The 25,190-nt window shown below is 43.9% G+C and overlaps 1 protein-coding gene across 1 annotated transcript in view; it reads left to right on the forward strand.

Annotated features, from left to right (window-relative positions):
* The first annotated feature begins 259 nt into the window (after positions 1–259).
* The window catches only part of LCP2 (lymphocyte cytosolic protein 2), a 55,445-nt gene continuing 30,514 nt past the window's right edge, over positions 260–25,190 (forward strand). Inside the window, exons 1-4 of the mRNA XM_077324262.1 lie at positions 260–586; positions 13,468–13,530; positions 14,463–14,509; positions 23,687–23,752. Of these exons, the coding sequence (XP_077180377.1) occupies positions 509–586; positions 13,468–13,530; positions 14,463–14,509; positions 23,687–23,752 (254 nt within the window). The 5' untranslated portion in view covers positions 260–508. The remainder of the gene's footprint in view (positions 587–13,467; positions 13,531–14,462; positions 14,510–23,686; positions 23,753–25,190) is intronic.

Consider the following 25,190-nt stretch of genomic DNA (forward strand, 5'->3'; position numbering starts at 1 on the left):
TATACGCCCAGTCGTCTTATACGCCGGCAAATACGGTATTTGGGATCCACAGGAACCACTTGGGGGCTGGCATCCCTAGCTAGCTAGCTTGCCTTTACATCAAGTTATGACCTAATCTTTGTCAGTGGTCATACAATTTCTGCCTGCTCAGTTTCAAACTTCACCATGCTATCACAGGCTTGGGCACATTAGACATAGTGTTAGGCATAGGCAGCAGCATTTCCTTGTTTACTCATTTAGATTCAGAAAAGGGAAGTGGTGAAGCTGACTAAGTAGCTGACAAGCTTTCTCAGAAGCAAGAGAGACCATTTCGTTCATGAAGGAAGCCGTTGCCTTCTTAAGCATATCTTCAGCACAGTTCTGAACAAAGCCAAAAATCTGAGAGTTCAAGGAACTGGATTTTCTGGATTTTCCCTCTATGTTGGTCACCTCTTAGGATTCCTACATCTGGCTCTCAAGCAATATTGACATATCTATGTCTGCAGCTCGCTAGCCAAGAAGAACAGCAATGGACTCACGACAACTTCCCTACCGGTCAGAAGTGGGCAGCTGGACTCCAGATAATCTGGCAGACTACTTCAAGAGGGTAAGTTGCATTTAGTTTCAATTAATGCATTTTTATACAACAAGTAATATTTGTGTCGTAACTTTAGAAGAGTCTCTGGGAATCCATTTTGAAAGTCTTTATACCTTCTGAAAGTGGTACAGGACTTGCTAGAAATACTTCCAACATTACTAGCCTGAAAGAACATTTTTTTGGACTGAGTAGATTGCTGCAATCTTGCACCTCAACCCATCCCTGCTTCGTTACCGCTTTGCCCACCACATGTAGACTGTAAACCTTCTGGACGTAACTTGGCATGCTATTGAAGCTAAATAAACATTTCAAGCAAGTAACAGAATTGGTGAACCAGAGAACATTATAGATGATGAATAGAGCTTTGACTCTCAAATGTTTACAGCCTGAAAATCTTGTTGGTCTCTAAAATGCTACTGGACTTAAATCTCACTTAGGCAACATTTAGGATTTTATAGGATGGTAGGAAGACTGACTGAAAACATGGTCTCATCCACTGCAGTGACCAAATATTGGGGATGATATATACAGTAGATCTCTAACACTGATCCAAGAAGCTTTTATAATAAATGAGGAGCCGCTGTTCAAAATGGAATCAAGATCCAGCAAGACACACGAGCTGCCTCCATGTGGCCTGGCCTAGCTCTTTGTTGTATCATGTATCTTTCTTGGCCACCTTGAAAACCGTATTCTTGTACAACAGACATCCTACAAGGTAGATGGGGCTGAGAGAGCTTTGACAGAGCTGCTCTGTGAAAACAGCTCTAACCAGACTGACTAGGCCAGGGTCACCGAGCTGGCTGCATGTGGAAGAGAGGGAAATCAAACCCAGCTCTCCAGATTTGAAGCCTCTGCTCTTAACCACTTCACCAAGCTGGCTCTTTATTTTCATACACATATTATTCAAGAATGTTCAGAGTTCAAAATTTAATCAACTGTATGCAATTAGATATAGTCTCTGCTTCTTTCACTCTGGTTGGCTATAGCTCTGGCTGCTAACACCTGTGAATAGCCAGGCCCTGAACTGGACATCCCAGGCTACCTAATTGTTTCCAGATCTTGGAAGCTAATACTCGGATGGCAGACAACCAAGGAAGCCCAAGGTTCCAATACCGAGGCAGGTGGTGGCAAACCACCTCTGAATGCCTCTTGCCTTGAACCTCCCCCCAATCACCATGTCGGCTGTGACTTGACAGCAAAAAAAAGAAGCAGCTATGAATGGTGTTCCTCTCTGCCTTGCACGGACTTCTTAATTCAGTCTGTCCCTGAAGATTTGTTTCCATCTGGTTTCCAGAATGCTCTGGGAAATTTTAGCAGTCTCACTGATGATTCTATCAAGCCTCTGGTTTTAGCCTAGAATGTCAGATAAAACTATGATGATCAACAGGATTGTTCCCCAGTTTCCTCTCCCATGCACTGTAGAACACCTGCCACCTGCTATAGCATTAGCTGTAACTGAACTGAACAGGAAAATGTCTTGAGTGATTATTCATCTGGATTATAAAGGTCATTAAGAGTTTATTCAACTTTTACAGTTGGCATTCCCCTATCAGTTAGCATCCCGTTATGTTTTCGTGAGCTAACAAATCCTAAATATAGACACACCTTTATGTTGGTGCTTCTTACTGCTCTATTACGTTCTGTCTTGACAGATAGACATCTTGATATTCAATATTCAGAGAGAACATGCAATTGCAACCTTAGTAGCATTGAATCTATTGACCATATACTTTTAAGTATCCCTGAATTTTTAAAACTTAGACAGGAGCTGATTTCCCCCTTACTTAGTAAGAACTCTGCTTCTCCAGTTGCTGAGACCTGTAGGATATGGAGCAATATAGATGTATGGGTTAATATAGAGCAGTGGTCCCCAACCTGCGGTCCGCGGCCTGGCCAGGGTGCTGGGCCGCGAAGGCCAGGGTGCTGGGCCGCGGTTCCCTCTCCCTGCCCCCCCCGCAGTAAAAAACTTCCCAGGCTGCAAGCTTGCGGCCCGGGAAGCTTCTTACTGCGGGAGGGGGGGGAGAGGGAATCAGGGCCGCGCAGCACGCATGCGCGCTGCGCGGGCGGGGCAGTTACCCTGCCGGTCCCCAGCCGAAAAAAGGTTGGGGACCACTGATATAGAGTCACTAGATTTTGGGGTGCTGTTGTAGAAATACAGAAATATTCTAAAATAACTGGGGAAATCCTTGGAAAGCTTTCTATTCGTTGCTTAAACATAAATACTCAGCGGCTGTTGACCACAGGATCAAATGAAAGTAATAGAAAAGAAAGGAAGTTTGAGGAGTGGAAGAATGGATTGATCTGCCTAGTCTGGCTGTTTTGTGCTTGTCTGAGCATGTGAAGAATCTGGGAACGTTGCGCTTTGAGCATTGTGGCCAGGAATGCCAGTAACATCTAATCTGAAAGTGCTATACACCCTCCTTGACACTACTAGCTTTGCCACACTGATACATGCTTTGGCATTCTCCAGACTGACTACTGTAATATGTTCTGCACTAGGGGCAAAGCCTGTTGTATCCAAGAATACAACGGGCACTAGAGCTTGGCGGTGGAAAGAGGAAGGGAAGGAGTTGTTCAGTCTGTAAGGGCATGGGGTTGTCATGTGTGTGTTCTGTGGGAGGTTGTGGTGGTGTGGTGGCAAATGAGGGCATGGGTGTGAAGATATGGGTGTCAATGGAATATTCATTGAATATGGGAGAGGACTGACCTTTGGGGATTGTGGCATAGTGGTTACAGATGAGCTTTCCAGAGCCATGTCTTCAGATATGTGGAGGGAAAATCAGACTGGAGATTCTTCTTAGGGGAAGATTACAAGGCAACCAATTCCTCCCAGTTCTGCTTCATTTCCCTTCTTGTGTGAATTAGGCCACATTCACCGAAATGCCCCTCTGCCCTAATACACATGGGGTAGTCACAGTACACAGGTGTCCACCCTGTTCCTTCTTTTCAATTTTTTCACTGTTGATAAAATTTTATGTGCCCACATGCTGGGAATGGGCCACAGTGACCCAGCAGGCCTCAGGTGCCTCAAAGCAGTTTCCAATCATCTTCCCTTCCTCTCCCTATCGCAGACTCCCTGTGAGGGAGGTGGGGTGGAAAGCCTCACATAGAAACTAGCAACCCTAAGAGGAGATCTCTCTGTGCACAGCACGCTTGACCTTAATAAGGTTTTTTTATACTGTTTTTTTATTTGCCAGGCCAAGCTTCAGTTCCCATGTCTCTCCAGCCATTTACTTGTTCACTATTTACAGTTTCAGACGGTAAATATTCTTTATTTAGATCTTCCTGCACTTTCCAGACTCACAGGACTGATGCTGGTCTGTCTGTCTGTGCCTCAGAATACAAACAGTTTCTGGTAAGGGCTGGCCATAGCCCATAGCCCAGGAGGGACACGCCTGCACCACTCCCTCCCAACTGCAGTCTGCAAGCCTCTACCATAATATCTAAATTGCTGCTCATCTCTAGATTATAATGATCAGCTTTGCAGGCAAAAATGGCTCCTTTGAAGGCCGGACTCTGAGGTATTGTACGATTTTGAAGTCCCACCTCCAAACCTCCAGGAATATTTCCAACCCATGGGTAGCCAACCTCCAGATGGGGCTTGGAGAGCTTCTGGAAGTACAGCTCATCTGCAGAGTATAAAGATCAGCTCCCTAGGCAGAAAGGGCTACTTTGGACAGGATTGTGATGGAGAAGAAACGTTTACGGCCTCCCACACAGGTTGTTGTTGAGCTGAAAGACTTGAGGCCTACTGCACAGGGTTGTTGTGCAGATGAAACAGGAGACAAAAGAATCTCCGCAACAGCATCCAGTTTCGTCTGCAGAACAATGCTGTGCAGTAGGCCTCAAATCTGCAGAGAACTGCGAAGAAGAAATACACATGGCATGGCTGTGTCTAATCTCTAGCAGCTAGGTCAGCCAGAGCAGTATTTTAAGTGAGGGCTTTTCTGTGGCCTCTCTGTCAGCCAGCGGTTAGGCAAAAGGGGGAAAGCTCCCCCCCTCAAAAGGAATGCTCATGCCCATGCTCTCAGACACCCCTGCATTGTTCTCATAAACGCCTCCCTCCCCTCAGTCAGGGTCTGTCAGAGTAGCGATCCCCAACCTGTGGGCAACGGACCACATGTGGACCTTCAACTAATTGGAGGTGGGCCCCGAAGGACGCCTTCTCCCCCCAGCCCTTTACTTCATCCCCCCCCCAGCCCTTTACAACACACTTCATTGTTGTGATGTGTCTGTATCTTATTTTGAAGGGATGTTTAAACATTACCATAGCGATCAGAGAGCATTAGGGCAGTGGTTGAGAGTAGAGGAGTAAACTCCCCCCCCCCACCGGGCCTCAGTAAAAGGCGTTGAGTGGTCCACGGTGAGTGGTCCCCGGTGATAAAAAGGTTGGGGACCACTGTGTCAGAGGCTTCTTCGCAACAGGCCTGAAGGGAGGGGGGAGGGAGTGCATTCACCAGCCTCCTGCCAGCTCTGTCAGTGGTCTGATGCAAAGTGAGGGAAGTTACAGTTGGACACAACAGTTAGGACAGCCTTGGGGCGAAAAGGGCTGGTGTGGCCTGTCCAAGCCTCTGGTCTCATCCCCCTTGGCAGCTCTATCAACCTCCTCTCCCTGCGATGGTCAGGGGCAGACTGGCAGTGTTGTCTCCAGATTGCCCCTGGCTGGGCTGCGTGGGCGGGCCCTGTCAGTACTTTGGCCCAATGATTGGCCCAGAGTCCTGAGTGGACGTGACCTGTCTGAGGCAGGGCCCAATCGGGATGCGCTTTGTTTTTTAACCAACTGCACTAGCTTTCAGAGTGTTTCCATGTTCAAGGCATTGGCTTTGACCTATAAAGATCTGTACATTTGATGGACTGCCATTCCTGGCAAACACTCACAGGACATTTGAGGTCACCATCTGCTGGTGATCTCCTCCTTTTGTGGTGTACATCTGGTCTTTGTAAAAGGCATAGCATTCTCTGTTGCCACTCCCATTTTATGGGAAAACATGTCAGTGGAAGTGCTTTGTGTACTTTCTTTGACAAGATTTCATAAGGTCTGAGTGCTGGCATCGGAGGAGATGCATGACTGCACGTACCAGGAGGCACCAGCAAAATACTTGGGCAAGTATGGTGAGAACAGCTAAACCCAGACGTGTCTCACCCCAGCATTTTGTACTTTGAAGAATTCTTCAAATACCTCAACAAAAAGCATGTTACTTTAGTCCATAATGGACATTCTGGTGGCATAGGACAGGAACTCAAAAGTTGAGCTGCAAAACAATGTTAAAACAATATTAAAAATTATTGCAAATATTTAAGTGCACCAATAATGTATTAAAAACAAAGTAAAAACTATCCATGTCTAACTGCAGAATGTTAAAGATATGTTCAAATGAGCATATGTTTTAAAAGGAAGTCTAATTTATTTTATATGTTTGATGTTCATAAATATGGTGGTGACTTACTGTTTGGTGTAGCCCCAAACAATGTTTCTAAAGCGTTTCTTTTTGGAGCCCACCTTCTAAGATATATATTGTCTGAGACCACCACTCTGTAAAGAAAACGGAGATAAAAATCTACAATTCAAAAATTAAAAGGTAAAAATGCCCACATTTCAAACAGAATATCTCCATACATACCTCAGCTTTTGTCTTATTCTGCATGAAGTGTGCATTTCATGTGTGTCAGAAAAAGCTTTGTCACTGCAATGGGGAGGGGACATTTTATGCCAACCTACTAGGATGGTGCAATACAGATGTTATTGCATCAGCAATTTTCTGTGGGCTAGTGTTGAAGTCTAGTGAAGGAATGTGTGGGGGAGGGGAGGGAAGAAGGAACAAAGATAAACCACTATATCAAACCTAAAGGTTAAGGTAAAGGTAAAGGTACCCCTGTGCAAGCACCGAGTCATGTCTGACCCTTGGGGTGACGCCCTCTAGCGTTTTCTTGGCAGACTCAATACGGGGTGGTTTGCCAGTGCCTTCCCCAGTCATTACCGTTTACCCCCCAGCAAGCTGGGTACTCATTTTACCGACCTCGGAAGGATGGAAGGCTGAGTCAACCTTGAGCCGGCTGCTGGGATTGAACTCCCAGCCTCATGGGCAAAGCTTTCAGATGGCTGCCTTACCACTCTGCGCCACAAGAGGCTCTATATCAAACCTACAGACATATAATTTGAAATATAATTCTCCAGATATTCAGTCCATCTCCTCATTCAGGCCATGTGTGAAAGAGACCAGCTGGTATATCCAAAATAACTCCCTTTCCCTCAAAAGTCTGGATAACGTGTTTTCCAGTGCAGACACCTGTTTGATGGCCCAAAATCTCAGCGTCTCTTTGTGTCCGGCTTCCATGAAGTATTTAGCCAGAGGAGCCATTAGTCATACATCTTTCATTGCTCCTGTGTTCACATATCTGTGTCTTGATGGCTTTTGCTGTACATCTCACATACTGTCTTTTACATGGGCATTCAATTACATAGATTGTACAATTGCTTGAACAGTTTATAAATGGTCTTATGTGGTATGTTTTACCACCAGTCTGATTCTGGAATGTGTTTCTCTTGCGTCCCAGGGTACAAACCGAGCAGTGACTGTAAGGGAAAAATCCATAAAAGAATGCCCTTTCTACCTGTTGTGGTTGTTTCAGTTTTGTTATTCATTTTGCTTTTAACCAACATGTCCCAAATATTTTTAGATCTTCTGTAAGAAAATAAAGGTGGAGCTCTGCACCTGGGGATGGTTGACAAAAGATGGCAATGTTTTTGGATAGTTGCTCTGACATAATTATATGACCTGTAGGCATGACTCGGTGCTTGCACAGGGGATACCTTTACCTTTTATGTAAAGACAGCAACCATCCTATCCAAATGGATTTGGGGGCAATTTAAAGTTTCCTTCTGCAGCAAGAAGGATTGATCCGGAGTGACCCTACCTTTATTGTGCGATATCTCAGAGCGCTTTTAATCCTGAATATATTCAGAAAATCGCATTGTTTTGAATCTGGGCTCTCCTCCGTGGTAGAGGACCCGTGATTGGCTACAGGTGGTCATGTGACAAGGAGAAGCCCCTAATTTCTCAAAGTTGATTCTGTCGGCCTTGGATTTTTTTTGTGCCTTCTTCGTTCCCCCCACCGCTTCAAGAGAATAAAGGATTTTTTCCTCCCTCCTCTGACTTCTTGGATCCTCTCCCCCCTTTACGAAAACAAAGAAAGAGTCTCCATTTGCCTCCCCCCCTCTTCTGAGCCTCCCTAACCATGTGCAGAAGACTTTCCTGTTTCAATGGGGAGGGGGGGAAGAGGAAGACCCAAGTTCAAAGCGATCTGAATTCAACAGGATTGACAATGGAATAAACAAAGTAAGTGCAGACTCTGCCCTGGTTCTATCCCAGTAGAGCAATTCAGATTGTTTGTTTTCTGGGAAACTTTCAAGGTTCTACCTTGGGGTTTGTCCTTACTCTAGACAAACTTATCATATGCCTCCCAGTTACTTTATCATACACAAGAAATCACATCAAGCACATTGTTTTAGGGCATAGCCTAATCACATCAGGCATAGCCCAAGGATACAATTTAAAAGTAGAACACCATCTGTGTGTGTGTTTTGGGACTTTCCACATACCCCTCACTTGTGTGTAGTGGTTAATAGTGGCATCTTCTAATCTGGAGAGCTGGGCTTGATTCACCACTCCTCCACATGCAGCCAGCTGGGTGGTCTTGGGCTAGTCACAGTATTATTAGAGCTGTTCTCACATCACTTTCATAGATTCTGTGGGCTTCTCCATGACATGATGATAAATATAGCTTTCCCTGCTTCCTCAAACTATTCTCATTCAACCCTGCCTTCCTTAGTATAATTTCTTGTATATGTATTTCAAAGTGTCTTTTGACTATTAGTTTCTGAAGTGAATAACCCAGTATAAATAGGTGGAAATCCCATTACTAACCCTCTTGCTTTGCTAAATTCCCAAATCAATACTTTTCTGCAGTTAAGAAAAATATTGATCCAGACCCATGGAATACCAAACATTTTACACAAAACTCTAGATAAGGAGCATATCCAAATGCAATCCCTGTTCACCCTGTGGTTTGTGAAAGGCAATTTGCAGTTATCCAATGAGGAAGCTTGGGATTCCTCCTCCATTCCCACCTCCAGTGATACTGTCTTATGTACATATCAACTCCACCTATTACCTGCCTCTCCTCCCGCCCGACCCCGTCCTGTATTTTTTAACAAATGTTGAGCATGATCACGTTACAATGCAAATTTGTAATAACAATAGTGTCTGCTTTTAGGGAAAACATTGTACTTTTTTCTGCCTTTTTTCCCACTAGTAATATAAGAATTGTCTTTCAAAAAGCAACTAGAACACAAAATTTTTCTTCAACCATGGGAACTTACAACCTCCGAGCATCCACATGCTAAATTATTGTGGCTGACTTTTTTATTGTGTTATGGTGTGCATGCATTGTTGCAAATGTGCTGATTGAAAAAAAGGGGGGAGGCATGATGGGAGGTGGGATGGGCCAGTCTCTCGATGAAAATGCAAAATACGCATCACGATTGAAGTCCTGACCAGTGATGGAAGAAACCACAGATGCATAATGGGCAACCACAGGGCAAGCTGAGTCTGCATTTAGAATCCGATGCTATGAAAACACTCCAGCGAATCATAACTGTGGAAATAATCTCAGAATGGATTGCAATGAAAAGGAATAGACTGCTCTTTTCTCTGCAGCCCATTCCTCCTTCCCAAGCTGTTGTTTATGGGCTGCAAACAACAACAGCAGATTGATCCCATTCTCTGCAGCCCATTTTGTCATTTTTGGGTGGCCTGGATAAGAAGTATGGTAATCTTTTTTTCTTTTGGTGTGAAACTAATGAAATGGACTGGCTGCTTAAACAGCAGGAGAACAGGAGCAATTTCTTTTTTTTCTTTGCAGCCTGAACTGTTCATTTATAGGCAAGAAGGATCAGGTCCTATGCTCAGTCTAAACTCTCATTTGATGGAAAAGAGAATAGCTTCGGCCCTTGTCCCCCAATCATCAGTTTCATCTGCAGAGGATAAGAACAGGTCATGACGGTTTTCCACAGCCCAAGCTGTCAGGATTAGGGTGGTGAACTTACCTAAACATCTGGACCGCCTCAGCTTCGCAGGGAGCCATCTTGGTCCACCTTGGACTCAGAGGAAACTGCCTTGGCCCTCTCAGAGATCTCCAAAGCACTGGACATTTCTGAGGCAGCACTTCAGAGCCCATTAAAGTAAAGGGCCATGGGGGAGAGCAACAAAAAGCAAGCCACTCACAGTGGGAGGCCTTGGCTGTCCCTGTGAGGGTGCCGCGAGAGGGCAATGGAGGTGCTGCCAGAGCCAGGGCAAGGAGAGCGGGGGGGGGGAGGGGGGTGGCAACAGTGGCAGCAGCAGCTCTTGCCTGGCTGTTGGGATGAAGAGTTCTTGGACAGAATTCTGGAAGCACTTTTGGGGAAGGTGGGGAAGGTATCTCACCAAGTAGAGGAGCACCCAAAACAGGAGGAAAACACATGGAGGAAAGTTACAAGTAGATGTAGAAAAATAAGATGTTCTGCCCCTTTGAATCTCAGTAATAGAGTCCAGGATCTGCCTGTATATATTGATACAGGACCACAGGACCAGTCCCCCCAAAGCACAAAGGATTTTTCACAGGCCCCTACAGATGAGAGGACTAGCTCTTTTGCTCCACAATGTAGAAAGACATGGGTGCTGGTAACTAGGGGTTTCCTTCTGAGAGGGATGGTGGCCAAAGTATGTTGACCGGACAAGTTGTCTTGAGAGGTATGCTGTCTACCTCATGCATGGATCAAGAATGTCACAGAAAGGCTGGAAAGGCTCATAAAACCCATCCTCCTCATTCATGTGCGAACAAATGATACTGCTCAGTGCAGTGTGGAGCATATTAAAAAAGACTTTATGGCTCTGGAAAAAAGGGGAAGGCCCTGGGAGTGCATGTTTTATCATTACTCCATATTAATCACCATGGTTTAGGAAGGGGGGAAATTATGCAAATAAATGACTGGCTATGTCATTGATGGCATTGTGAAAGGTTTGGATTTTTGGACATGGCTTACGTTATTGTGATGAGGCAATTCACTCTTGTACCTCACAAGGTATTTAAGCTTCAGCCAGAAGTTTAGAGATGGGTAAATATTTTCCACATCTAATAGAAGGGGGGAAAGGAGGACCTGGGTAACTACCTACCTGTCAGCTTGACATCTATAGCTGGCAAAATTTTAGAAGAAATGAGCAGCTAGGTGACTAAGAGTTGGATTACTGATTATTAAGAGTACTGACTGCTGATTACACTGGGCCATTCCGCACAAGGACCAATGTTGCTAAATGTTTGCAGTATGCAGAAACACTATATTTAATAGTGGAATTTCGTCATTCTGCACACCTTCAATTCTAGCGTAATATTGAAGTCCCAGTAGCGGTCTATTCATTCCCCACAGGTTTCCGGTCTCGCTGGAATCGCAACAAAGGAGGCAATATTTTTCCGCGCTTCTTCCTGCCCCTGGCCGTCAATCAAACAGAACAGCCAATGAACTGTTTTGTTTGTGCTCCCGAAAAGCCCCTTTCCCTTTAAAAACTGTTTTTTAAAACCCCTGAAACATCAGTAGCAACGAATATTTGTTCATTCAATGTCCATTGTTCATTCATTCAAATATTCAATGAATATTTGTTCATTCAACATTTTTCACTGGTGTAGGAGCTGGCACTTAATTGTTTACACGCTCTTCAAGTAAAAAAAAAAAATTCCCCCCGATGGATGCAATTTCTGGCCGAACAGGGGGCTGTATTGTGCTCGGAAACTTTAAAGACAATTGCAGAAGGGAACTGTGTTTTACTTTTAAGCACTTCTATGGAGGGACTTCAGCCAAAGAAGCCTCGCTTATTCATTGCTTTTGCTGATTTAAAGGGGGGGGGGGAATGGTGATCGCATCTCCGGAAGCGAGAGCTAGGGACGCAAGAGCTAGGGAGAGAGCTAGGGAGGGACATCCTTTCTAGGGCTGTTTTGAGAATGCACATGTCTTTCGCTGATGTGTTGCAGCTTGTGTTCAGAAGCGTAGCGTTTTTTCGGGGGGAAACCACTTTTCTGGATTTTCCCCTTAGCGCTATTAAATTCCGATTGTTGCTGGATTTTGGTGGGAGTTTTGCGGTTTGTTTATGACATCATGCGGACTGTTAAATTAATAGCATTTACAAAAGGTAAGACTTCGGCTACATTTAAGTTGTGCGGAATGGCCCACAGAGTCTGCATTGCTTTCTCATATCAGACTAACCTTATCTTTTTTACTCTCCTCTGGTTAGATCTCACTTAGAATATTGTGTTCAGTTTTGGGCACCACAATTGAAAAGGATGTAGACAAACTGGAGTGACTCCAGAGAATGGCAATGAAAATGGGGAGGGGTTTGGAGACTTAAGACATATAAGGATGTCTGAGGGAGCTGGTTCTGTTTAGCCTGGAGAAAAGATGACAAAGAGGTGATATGACAAACAACTATTACATAGAGGATGGAACAGAATTGTTTTCTGTTACCCCAGAGGGTCAGACGAGAACCAACAGGATGAAATTAATTCAACAGAATTTATGGCTTAACATCAGGAAGAAGTTCTTGACAAAGCAGTTCCTCAGTGGAACAGCCTTCATCGGGATGTGGTAGGTTCTTCTTTTTTGGAAGTTTTAAAGCAGGAGCCAGATTGCCATCTGACAGAAATGTTGATTCTGTGATTTAGGCAGATTGTAAGTGCATGGGCAGAAGGGATTGTGTCTGAGCTTGGCTCTTCTGGACCTTTCCTGCATGCCCAGGGAAATACTGATGGCCACTTTGGTGTCAGAAGGAGAATTTCCTCAAGACCAGACTGACGATGGATTCTTGATATTTTTGGGAGGGACATCATCTGGACATGGAATTGGGGTCACTGTGGGTAGGCAGGTAGTGAATTTCATGCATTCTGCAGGGGGTTGGACTTGATGTCCCTTCCAACTTTATGATTCTATGATTCTAAGCACTTTGTTGGACTATACCTATGTACATAAAGAACAATGCTAGAGAGGGAAAACCCTTAATTTGGCAATGCACTTCTATTGTTTGGCCTTTCTGTTGTAATTAAAAAAAAACTTTTTTACACATATGTTTCAGTGATTGCATACCAGAATGTAACAGCTTTGACAAACTGCATCTTCATAGATTATCTCAAACAAGCATTATATCTAACACGTGACATGCTTCAGGAACATTCAGTCAGATGTTAGCTGCAAGTTCTTCATGAGAACTACCCGCCCCCCAAGTTCGCAGAGCCTCTATTCAAACTGAAACTCTGGCACTGAGAGGAGGAGGATCTTTACCCTCTTCTGTGATATTGTCCTGACCCAAAATGGTACTGGGGGGTTATTTTCTCCATTTGGGAAACTGTACACACATGCAGCTCCTGAATGGGGCAAATAGTGTCCATGGGAAAATGGTACAGAGAGGAAGGCTGAGGCACCTCCTTCCCCACCCTATGGTCGCAATCTGAATTAGACCCATAAAGCATTTTGGAATTGTGTTCCTAAGGGGTTCTCGAAGCTGCTTTCTGCCTAAAAGTTCCTGCAGCTGCCATGTCTAGTATGTCCCTCACAGATCTCTGCTCATGCAATTCCTGGTAAAATAAGCAAGCCTCAGATTGATTAGACAACCTTCAAATGTGTAATCTCAGTGCTGCAATTCTATGCATCTTAGCTGGGGTGGCCTCATTAAAGCCAGTGTTGTTTACTTCTGAATAAACGTGGATCATTTCAATCTGTGAATTTAAGGATTTAAGCATAAGCCTTGCTTTCTCCAGCTGTCTCTCAATTAGTAAAAAATCTTCTAAAAAGAATTCACTTTACATTGCAGTTAAACTACAAAGACTGTGAGAAAGTTGTTCGGAAACATAGCATCACTGGGCAAAGGTTTCTGGTAAGTTTTTCAATATAGAATTAAAAATATTAAAAGACTAGGAAAATAGCCTATTGCATCCAGGAATGCAGTAGGCACTAGCGGAGGGCCCCGATGGAAGAGCGGGCTTCAGCCCTACCTGTAGTCATGGCTGGCGGCTAGGGCTACGCAGGCGGTGGTGGGCTGGCAGGATTCCCCCGCCCCAGCCTGAGCCTTTCCCCAGCACCCGGGCAGCGTGGTCGCCAGCTCCAAGAGCCAGAGGCCACGCTGCCCGGGTGTCAGGGAAGGGATTTTCCCGCCCCCCTCAGCCAGAGCCTGTCCCCAGCAGCCAGGCAGCACGGCCGGCAGGTCTTGGAGCTGGTGGCCATGCTGGCTGGCCAGTGGGGAGGGGTGCCCCCCCCAGCCCTCCACCCTCACAGGAGGCCAGGGCTTGTGCCTCCGTGCCCCAAAAGGCCACCCCTTCTGGCCTACCTTCCCGGCATCACGGCTGAGGAAGGAGCCGCCCCTGGGGTGGCCACGAAGGCCTCTCTCCCCTCCTCTCGGGCCAGCTTCCTTGGGCCTCTGGGCCGACCTCATCTCTTGGTGTGAGGCAATGGTGACCCACATGGGGGTTGGGGGGGGTTGGGAGGTGCTTCATCTCCCAACTGGTCACTCCTGGGTCAGGGGCCAATCATTGTCCCCCCAATCCCAGACAGCGCCCACCCCCCACCGCTTAGCATTTTATTTATACCACTCTGCGGAGCGGTTACAGATGAGGGAAGTTGACTGGAGGTTGGGGACAGGCATGAGGTGTTCTGTAAAATTAACCCACACTTTTAAGAGGAAGCCTGAGTGCCAAATGTCACATGAACCCTTCTACTTTCAGTTTTACTTTAGCATTGGCAACCTACCCTCTTGAGCATGAAATGCTGTAGTGACTTCATTTTAATATGTTGGGTATGTTTCTGTTTCAGAACATGTCTGAAAATGATATTCAGAAGTTTCCAAAGTTGAGAGTGCCGTAAGTAAAATGGAGGATATAAATATATTTAAAGTTGGATTCAGACCGTTTTCATCCTTGTTAACCCTGTTCACATACATTTTGATTTTATTTTTCAGCTTTATTTTCTGCCAAAAACACTTATTCTGCAGTAATTAATTGTTACGCATATGATTAGGGTAGAATTTTCTGGAATTCTAGGTCTTCTCTAATAATGTCTTTCTCTCCACATTTCCACAGTGGACAATGCTCAGTCCTTCAAAGGCGGAGGTCCTGTGGCTGGGTAGGAAGCGTCCATGCGAGGAAGCACACCTGCCCACCTTGGATGGTGTGCAGGTCTCTACGGTTCACCCCTCCAGTAATCTAGGCGTGATTCTGGACACTTCCTTCACAATGGAAGCCCAGGTCACAAAAGTAGCATGGCTGGCATTTTACCATCACCGCCAAGCCAAATTACTAGCGCCCTACCTAGCCCCGGAACACCTAGCCACCATGATCCATGTGACGGTTACCTCTAGACTGGACTTCTGTAACTCTCTCTATGCAGGCCTGCCCTTAGCCTTGATCCAGAAACTACAGCTGGTCCAAAACACAGCAGCCAGGGTCCTCACAGCAACACTGTGGAGGTCCCACATCCAGCCCATTCCCCACCAAATGCAGTGGCTGCCAGTTGAATTCCAGATCAGACTAAAGATTCTGGTAATTACCTTCAAGACCATACGTGGTCAGGGCCCAGTGTACTTGAGGGACCACCTCCCTGCCTATGCCCCCCAAAGGGCTCTATGCTCCGCCACCACCAACCGGTGTCATCTGCTTATTGATGACAACCCAACCCAAACTTCCCTACCAGTTGTGCGAGAGGGTGCATGAAGATGTTGAATAGGATAGGAGAGAGGACCGCTCCTTGTGGGAATCTGCAAGTAATTTGTCGGCGGTCTGATGTTTTCTCTCCTATTGCAACCCTCTGTTCACGATCTCAGAGGAAGGAGATCAGCCACTGAAGGGCTGTCCTTTGTATTCCGGCATCTATGAAGTGGTGAGCTAGAAGTTCATGATTGTCTGTGTCAAACGTTCCTGAGTGGTCTAGTCTAGTATCTTTATTTACGGTCATTTAGACCAAAATTTCAGATGCACTATTATACAATAGCAGTTTGTAAAAGGGAAATGAATACATTAAAAGGTTAAAAATGCATCAGCAATAAAACTTCTCCACCATAAAAGCCAACATTTAGAAGCATTAACTGCTGTTGACTATTTTACAAGGATAAAATGAGCCATAAATGCAATAAAACTAGTAAAGCTGTGAAAATATTTTTAAAAAAGACAAGATTAAGAGACGTGCGATAATGTCTACTAAGCAAAAAATATATTATTGCAGGGCTAGTTTTAAGAATTAGGAAAGATTGGGTCACTCATGTATAGCCATAATAGGTTACAGAACTTATGTTTTTTACTGAGTGGTCTAGTAATATCATCACAGCTGATCCACCTCAGTCCAACTGGCAACAGATGTTGTCCGTCAGGGCGACTAGCGCTGTCTCTACCCCATGGCCAGGCTGGAAACTTGACTGGGATGGGTCTAGGACCGAAGCTTCTTCCAGGTATGCCGTTATTTTCAGCGGTGGACATACCACAGCCTCTTTCAATCCCTCCGGGAATTCTCCCATTGTGAGAGATAGACTGATTATCTCCCGGAGGGGGCCCTTTATCCTTATGTCAGCTGTTTTTAAGAGCCAGGATGGGCAAGGGTCTAGTGGGCATGTGCTTGGCCTCGTTGCTGTTAGCATCCTGTCCACTTAGGTCAGTGTGAGATGTCTGAAGCTACTCAAAGTATTCTCCAAAGACTGCCGAGGGGCCTCTAGTTCACTTTCTGTATCTAAGGTTGGGGGAAGGTTGAGGCAGAGTGTCAAGATTTTATCTGCAAAGTGACTCGCAAATGCCTCACAATTGATATCCAATTGGCTACTGTTTTGTTGCCCTTCTACCAGAGCAGTGAGAGATCAAACAAACAACTGAGCCAGGCATGAGTCTGCAGATGCGATGGTAGCCGAGTAAAAATTGCATTTTATTGCCATCTCATAGGCCTTCATCTGCATTCCAGAAGATATTCTTAAGTCTTCGTTGCGAGTCTTCCTCCAAACTCGCTCTAACCATCTCAGTTTCCATTTCTTACTGTGAAGCTCCTCAGTATACCAGGGGGCCTGCTTGAGGCGGGGACGGAGTGGGCGTCGGGGAGCTATCTCATCAATGGCAGTCAGCAGCCTGTCATGCCAGTGGCTGACCAGGCCATCGAGAGAAGTGCCGGGAGGCACTGATTCCAGCAGAGTGTTCAGGAATCCAGTTGGATCCAGGAGGGAGTGGTAGCCATAGCCGAGCCTTCAGGGCATAGTGGATTGACCATGGTATGGTAGTTGCCGTGACCAGATCCACATTCAGACTGATGCCGAAAATAAGATCCAGGGTGTGATCTGCTTGATGGGTAGAGCCAACAACAAACTGCGATAGCCCTAGTGTCGTCATGGCTGACACCAGGTCCTGCCCAGTTCTAGAGGACGGCAGCTCAGCATGGGCGTTAAAGTCCCCCAGGACTAATAGTCTGGGAAACTGTAGCGTCCAGGCTGCCCACCTCTAGCAGGGCAGGCAGGGCATCTGACGATGCATTGGGTGCGTATTACACTAACCAGATGGCCATGCTCTCGATTGATCCCCATCTGAGGCCAACACATTCAATGCCTGGTATTGATGGAGCAGGAAGGGCCCTGAAGGAGAAAGCCTCTTAGGTCAGGGTTGCCACCCCTCCTCCTCACCCTGCTATCCGAGACTGGTGGAGGACAGAGAAAATTGATTTGTCTGTTTTCTGGAGGTCTATCTGCCATTCTTACCATTTGGACTTGTGAATGAGAACACATTTAAAGTCGAGCATACACTTTGATCTGGTCATGTGGGAGGAGGAGAGAGGGATATGAGTAATAGTTTCCACAAGTCTTGCTGTCAAGCTTAATTATTTTGCAACAGACTTGTAACTATGCAATGTGGTTTTCACACTTCCTTCCCTCCCTGCAGACTCATAAGCCACATTCTTGAAATAGTCTACAAAAATAAATGCAGAGGAAATTCTATTGCTTCTAATTTGCTTCACAGATTAATCCTTTAGAGTTGTTCGTTGCAATTCAAATACACATGAACAGCAGCCAGGGAGGTAAATGTTGTATGTTTGATGATAGCATTGATCAACTGATCGGGGAAAGGAGAGAGCAGGGGGATAGTAAATTGAGGACAGATAAACTCGATGATCAGTGTGTGTATAGGACTCTTTTGTGCATATGGTTTCTAATCCAGCTAGGACATTTGCCTTCAAATTATAGCAGCATATATGATATTATTGAAAAACACACTTTCCCCCCCAAATAAAGAATATAGGAAAGCTCTTTCTAGCAAAGTAAAAGGGAAAATAGGTAAAATTCGCAAGCCACAGTATCCCTAAGGTGAATAGTATTTTACTATGATATCTCAGCCCTGTGATATAAATGCCAATAATTTTTATTTTACTGAGCTTTAGTGATTTGGCTGAGGAAATCCAGGAGGTTAGTGGTGTACCCAGCCATTGTAGGCCCAATGTCTGGAGCCCAAGAGTACAAAGCACTAGGCCAAATAATTTAATGGCCTCCTGAAATGTCCTTTTCTTACATCCGTTGCAAACAACTTTAAAGTACCAGTTGTTGTCAAATAGTCAAATATTAGTTGTTTTTGTTAATTCAATGTTAAATAATGATAGGACTCTAGCATTGGAGCAAAGAGTCAGGTGTGAATCTCTACCCAGTCTTCAGTGGGTGGCCAGTCACTCTTCCTCATCCTTACCTTCCTCGCAGAATTCTTGTGAAGACAGAAAACTAAGCCTCCTGCCCCAAGCTGTTTGAAATAAAGGTGGAATAAAATGAAACATTCATAGGATCAAGGCTGTGTTTTCATTGAGCAGCACAAAAATGGTTTTAGCTCATAGGTGAGCTGTTATTCTTACAGGGAAACAAAGAAGGGGCTTTCCTTTTACTGTGCCAGTCATGTGCTTTGACATTATCTTAGGATTGTGCTATCAAATGCTTTAGGTCCTCAAGGGGTTTTCCAGAAGAAACTTCCTCAGACTGGCTGATAAGAGAGAGAGTAAGAGCGTGATTCATGAAATGAGCAGCAAGTCTCCTTCTCTCTCTTTCAAAATGTCTTTTTAGGCAAAATATAAAAGCAAAAATAGATTCAAGTATGCAAGCTTTTAGATCTAATTTAAAATTGCATAAAAGCTCCTGAAATTTACTATTCAAAAACACTGACCACTTTCCCAAAAATTGAATAGAAACATTATTTAATACTTGACCTTACATAGTAGGTCAATTTACATGATTTTGGTAATCTTCTGATATCATTCCACAATAGGAGGAGGTTTAAAGTATTTCTTATTTGATGCAATAGCCAGTTTGGCTGTTATAAGGCCTCTTCAGAGTCCCCTCTCCTCTTGCCTTCTCATTATCAGAATCTCAAGTCCTTTATCTTGTATGCTGGACATCTCCCAGTTGGGCTTCTTTGTTTGCCGCTGTCTCATCTCTAATGAGTGGTGCTTCATTCGCTCTTTACAGATCAGGTAGTTGCCATAAGTAAGCCTATCCAGTAAGTAGGTATACCGAGTGTTGCAGAAAACTGCTATTTTCTGTTCTTCTTTGCCTATTAAAACTCTTATTTGGCAGACTGAATGCTTGTACTGGGCTCAGAACCCTGTTGGCAGAATTTCACTATGCAAAGAAGTGCAAATCACCAGGATACTTAAAGAATAAAAAAGGAAACTCTATGCAGCTTTTGTTGACCTCAAGGGTGCATTTGATTCTATCTCCAGGTGCTTACTATGGAGAAAATGGAAAACTTAAAATTGATTCACGCCTATTACTACTCCTAATGAACCTCCATTCCAACAATACCTGTCAGGTCAAATTTACTGAAAAGGGTCATCTATCTACCTAAATTCCCATCCTGAGAGGAGTTAAACAAGGCTGCGTCCTTGCTCCTCATTTATTTAACCTTTTTTACACGACCTTCCAAAAACCCTAAGACTCATAAACGGTCATCCTCCCAAACTAGATAAACTGCCAATCCCACTTCTTCTATATGCTGATGATACAGTCTTGCTTTCCTATTCCAGAATTGGTCTGAAAAGCTATTTAAATGCATTCTATGAATATTGCCAACTTAATGACCTATCGAATAACTTCAAAAAAACTAAAGTGATGGTCTTTGCACAGAAATGGTCTCTCTTAAACTGGCGTATTGGCGGTCATCAAATTGAACAGGTCAAATGGTTCAAATACTTAGGAATCAACTTCCAACATAATTTGCACTGGACCAAACATAGAAATAGGATTATTTTGCAGGCTAAATGTTCTACTACCCATCTAAACCATTTTTTCTTCCTCAAAGGTAATCAGTTTGTCCCAGCTTCCTGTTGTGTGTTTGACTCAAAAATTCTCCCCCAAATTTTATATGGCATCCCTCTGTGGATCTCAGCTTTTAACAAAACTTGGAAAGGTTACAGTCTGCCTTTTTTCGGCAGATTTTGGGAACTCCAAATTGTGTCCCTTACTCCTCCTTATGTCTTGAAATTGGCCATAATCTTCTCGAAACTAAGGCCTGGATTTCTACCTTCAAATATTGGCTAAAACTGCATTTTAGGGTTCGATCAGATAGTCTATTGGCCTGTTTACTGAGAGACTCTTTTAAATTTAAATGGTTCTCTATCATCCTGACTACACTCCAACAAACTGGCATTAACTACAATTACATCTTATCTCTGAATGAATCTTCCAATATGTGCCAAATTAAACAAAGGCTCCTCGATCTGGAATTCCAAAAAGTCCATCCTACTGTCCCGGCAATTTGCTCTCCCCGTGCTCTTGGTCTCCAAGTGAAGCATGGGGTAATGCCGGCTTGTTTCTATAACTTGGCAAATCCCCTTTAGCGCGGAGCGTTTTTGCTTGCGCGGCTCAATGCCTTTCCATCCGAAGTATTACAAGGGAGATTTGCCAAGATTCCTTTTGAAAATAGACTATGTCCCTGTGAATTAAACACTCCTGACACCATGCAACATATCTTACTGGATTGTCCCTTGTTTATTATCCAGCGAAGGCACATTACACCTCTTATACCCAAATGGAGAAATCATTCAAAAGACCTGATCTGCCAATTTTTGTTGAGCGATAAGGATGCCAATGTCACTTTTATTATGGCTGAATTTTTGTCTTCAGTTTTTAAACTTAAACTGCTTGATGCATCCTGACATTTTGCTAATCTGCGTTATGCCAATAAAGGTAATGTGTTTGTGTGAATAAAATAGTTTTATTTAGAAGAGAAACAAACTTTGTATAGAAAGAGGAAGGAGAGACCTAACTATTTGTTGTCTTCATTCATTCTGTTCTGGAAATAAGCAAGGAAGAAGTGGGCTCAAGGGAGCAGGAAGTCTCCAATTGACTCAGTTTGGAGACTGCTTGAAAAAGTTCCTAATCTTAGTATGTTAAATATACATCTCCTCCATTGCTGCCTGAATGGTATTCTTCATATGCTTTGGAATCATGCACGCAACAGATCTTGTGTATTCCAAACATGATTTACACCAGTATATCTCTGTGTTTCTTTATCATAAGGGTGTAATTGCCATCCTAAGTCTTAAGGTTGCATCCTCAATAATTAAGCATCTTATTTATTTATTTGTTTGTTTGTTTATATGCCACCCTCCCTTGTGGCTCAGGATGGTTTTAGAGAGATAAATAACTTTGAAGTAGTTATTAAATGTAATTTGATGTAGTTATTATATGGACTTGGAAGAACTATGATATTGAGTGAGTTTTTAATATATCCAGGCATAGTTTTCAATCAACTGGTTCATGGAAAGCTCAGATGGTCCATAATACTGAGATAGCCATTTTGATTTTTTTAAAAGACAGGGTTCTTTATCAGTGGTCCCAACCTTTTTATCACCGGGGACTGGTCAACGATTGACAATTTTACTGAGGCCCAGGGGGGGGGGGTAGCAGCCATTGTATGGACACCATTTGGTGAAACTGAGTGGTTCAAAATAGAAAAAGATTCTTTATCAGTGGTTCTTTATCAGTGTATTCTTTCCCCATTGCTGTTTAACTTGTATGATGAGATCATTATGAGAGAGATTGGACTGAAAGAAACACACACTGAAATTAATATTGGAGAAAGGAATATAAATAATCTTCAGTCTGCTGATGACATTACCCTTCTGTCAGAAACTAAGGATGGCCTAGAACAGCTGATAACAAAGGTCAATCAAGTAAGTAAGAAATTTGGCCTTTTCTTAAATACTAAAAATTCAAAAATAATAACCACTGCAAAAATGACCTTTCACAATAACAATAACAATTATAGAATCATAGAATCATAGAGTTGGAAGGGGGCATTCAGGCCATCTAGTCCAACCCCCTGCTCTACACAGGATCAGCCCTAAGTATCCTAAAGCATCCAAGAAAAGTGTGTATCCAACCTTTGCTTGAAGACTGCCAGTGAGGGGGAGCTCACCACCTCCTTAGGCAGCCTATTCCACTGCTGAACTACTCTGACTGTGAACATTTTTTTCCTGATATCAAGCCTATATCATTGTACTTGTAGTTTAAACCCATTACTGCATGTCCCCTCCTCTGCAGCCAACGGAAACAGCATCCTGCCCTCCTCCAAGTGACAACCTTTCAAATACTTAAAGAGGGCTATCATGTCCCCTCTCAACCTCCTTTTCTCCAGGCTGAACATTCCCAAGTCCCTCAACCTACCTTCATAGGGCTTAGTCCCTTGGCCCCAGATCATCTTTGTCGCTCTCCTCTGTACCCTTTCAATTTTATCTATGTCCTTCTTGAAGTAAGGCCTCCAGAACTGCACACAGTACTCCAGGTGTGGTCTGACCAGTGCCGTATACAATGGGACTATGACATCTTGTGATTTTGATGTGATGCCCCTTCTGATACAGCCCAAAATGGCATTTGCCTTTTATACCGCTGCATCACACTGCCTGCTCATGTTTAGTTTACAATCCACAAGTACCCCAAGGTCTCGTTCACAAACAGTGTTACCTAGAAGCGTATCCCCCATCGAGTAGTCAAGCTTTTCATTTTTCTGACCCAGATGCAGAACTTTACTTATCTTTGTTAAATTGCATCTTGTTCTCATTTGCCGATTTTTCCATTGTGTTCAGATCTCGTTGAACTCTGTCTCTATCTTCCGGAGTATTTGCTACTCCTCCCAATTTGGTGTCATCTGCAAACTTGATGGTAAAGAGATCAAATGCATTCAAGAATTAATTTTCCTTGGATCACAAATCGATGTGAGTGGCGACTGCAGTATGGAAATAAAATGTCAAACTGCTCTTGGTCGCTAAGCAATTATGAGCTTGAACCGAACATGGAAGAGCAAAGACATAAGCCTGATTACCAAATGTAGATTAGTTAGATCTATCATATTTCCAGTAGCCACTTATGGCTGTGAAAGTTGGGCGATGAAGAAAGCAGACAAGAAAAGAATCAATTCATTTAAACTCTGGTGATGGTGAAGACTTCTGTGTTTTTCATGGACAGCAAAAGTCACAAATAAGGAAATATTACAGCAGATAAAGTATGAGATATCATTCATAGGCAAAATCACAAAACTCCAGGTCATTTACTTTGGCCATATCATGTGATCCAAGTCAATGGAGAAAGTGATTATGTTAAGATTGGTAAGGGGGAAAAGGAAACCAGGCTGACAAAAATGTGGTGGTTAGACACAATCAGGATGAACACCAGCTAGAACATTGTATGGCTGAGGGAAGTGGTGTGTGATTGGGGATCATGGCAGCAGCTGTGGCATGAGTTGGACATGACTGAATGGCTGACAACAACAACATCCTTAAGGTGAATGGAAGGAATATTCATACTCAGCAGCCATTTAAGAAAAAATATATACTGGCACAATTCAACCAAAATTAAGCACATTTAATCCCATTGATTTCTAAAATACATGCTTAATTTTTTCCCAAATTAATTAGCGCAATATAAAAATGCTTCATTTTGCCTGGATGATACTCAGGATTTGTAATACATAGTTTCTTATTTGAAGAATTTCTGCTTGGTTTAGTAATGTAATTTTTAAAAATTTCTTTCTTTCTTTTAGAATTCTAAGTAAACTGAGTATGGATATAAACCGAAATGAAGAAAGAAGAAGTATTTTCCCCAAACGGTAGGAAACTACAGTATTTTGTTGTTGTTACAGAAGAATGGGGTTTGGAATGCTACCACAGGAGTAGGAAGGGCCTTGTTCCCAAACCATGTCCCCGTGCTAATATAGCTTTAAAGGTAAAGGTAAAGGTATCCCCTGTGCAAGCACCGAGTCATGTCTGACCCTTGGGGTGACGCCCTCTAGCGTTTTCATGGCAGACTCAATACGGGGTGGTTTGCCAGTGCCTTCCCCAATCATGACCGTTTACCCCCCAGCAAGCTGGGTACTCATTTTACCGACCTCGGAAGGATGGAAGGCTGAGTCAACCTTGAGCCGGCTGCTGGGATTGAACTCCCAGCCTTATGGGCAAATATAGCTTTGGGAGCAGTTATTTCCCCCATTTCTGCTGCTTCATGGACAGTTTCCACATGACCAATTAGGTTATGATTTCTCTCTTTGTCCATGTTTTTTTCTCTGTTCCGTGCAGAATCAGGTCCCTTCAGTGGCAGTTCCAGGGCTGGCCCGAGGTCAAGGGAATGCTCAGAAATCCGCATTCCAGTTTTTGGCATGGGATCCAACAGGGTAAATGTCAGGGCTGGGCCATGTGAAAGTGGGAAAAGTCGGGCTTTTCTCAGTCATACCTTTTCAGCCATTGCTCTCCCCACCCCCAAGAATTACTTCTGTCATCAACCCTCACTTCTATCATCTACCTCGCCCTTAAAAATATGGCCAATCATGTTACAATGCAATTCTAGGATAATGCAATCCCTCCCACCCGCTGCCATGTTTGGTTGTCACCTCTCCTCCTTTCTTACATGCAATTGTTTTTCATACTGTGTGCGGTGGGGGGGGAATGGAGTGATAAAACAGCCCACCTTTTTGTATCCCCTTGTTTACGTTGTTTTTTTTTAAATTAATTTTTAAAAATTACTTTGACTTGGAGGGCAGGCACTCAAATGTGACAAAATAGCACTGGAAGACGATCGGGAGTTTTTGCCGTGTGACAATAAGTGACAAGTAAAAAAATGGCAGGAATATTTGACTTCCTGTCCCTTGGCTATCACATACAGAAACAAAATTGGGGGCAACGGAGGGGAAGGGGGACAAAGGCAGGTCCGGGGAGCCATGCCGAGGCAAGAAAACAGGGAACTTCATGACATAACAACTGGGGGAGTTCTCCATGTGGATACAATCATGGAGTAGCAAAAATGGGGAAATAACTTCTGTATGCCATCTGAGCAGAAAAATTGCTTGGGGGACAGGAGTCTTTCTTCCCCAGGCAGAAGCATTCTGAGCCCATTTATGCTATCCTTTATGCTATCCATGAAACCCAGCTCCAATTCTTCAATAATTTGTACTGAAGTATTCTTGGCCCTGAGTGCAACATGGAAAAAAATTGACTTCCTCATGGTAGTCATTGGAATTTCATTGTATTAAACATATGGGCTGTTTGGCTGAG

This window comes from Paroedura picta, chromosome 3 (assembly GCF_049243985.1).
Source record: "Paroedura picta isolate Pp20150507F chromosome 3, Ppicta_v3.0, whole genome shotgun sequence".
NCBI lineage: Eukaryota > Metazoa > Chordata > Lepidosauria > Squamata > Gekkonidae > Paroedura > Paroedura picta.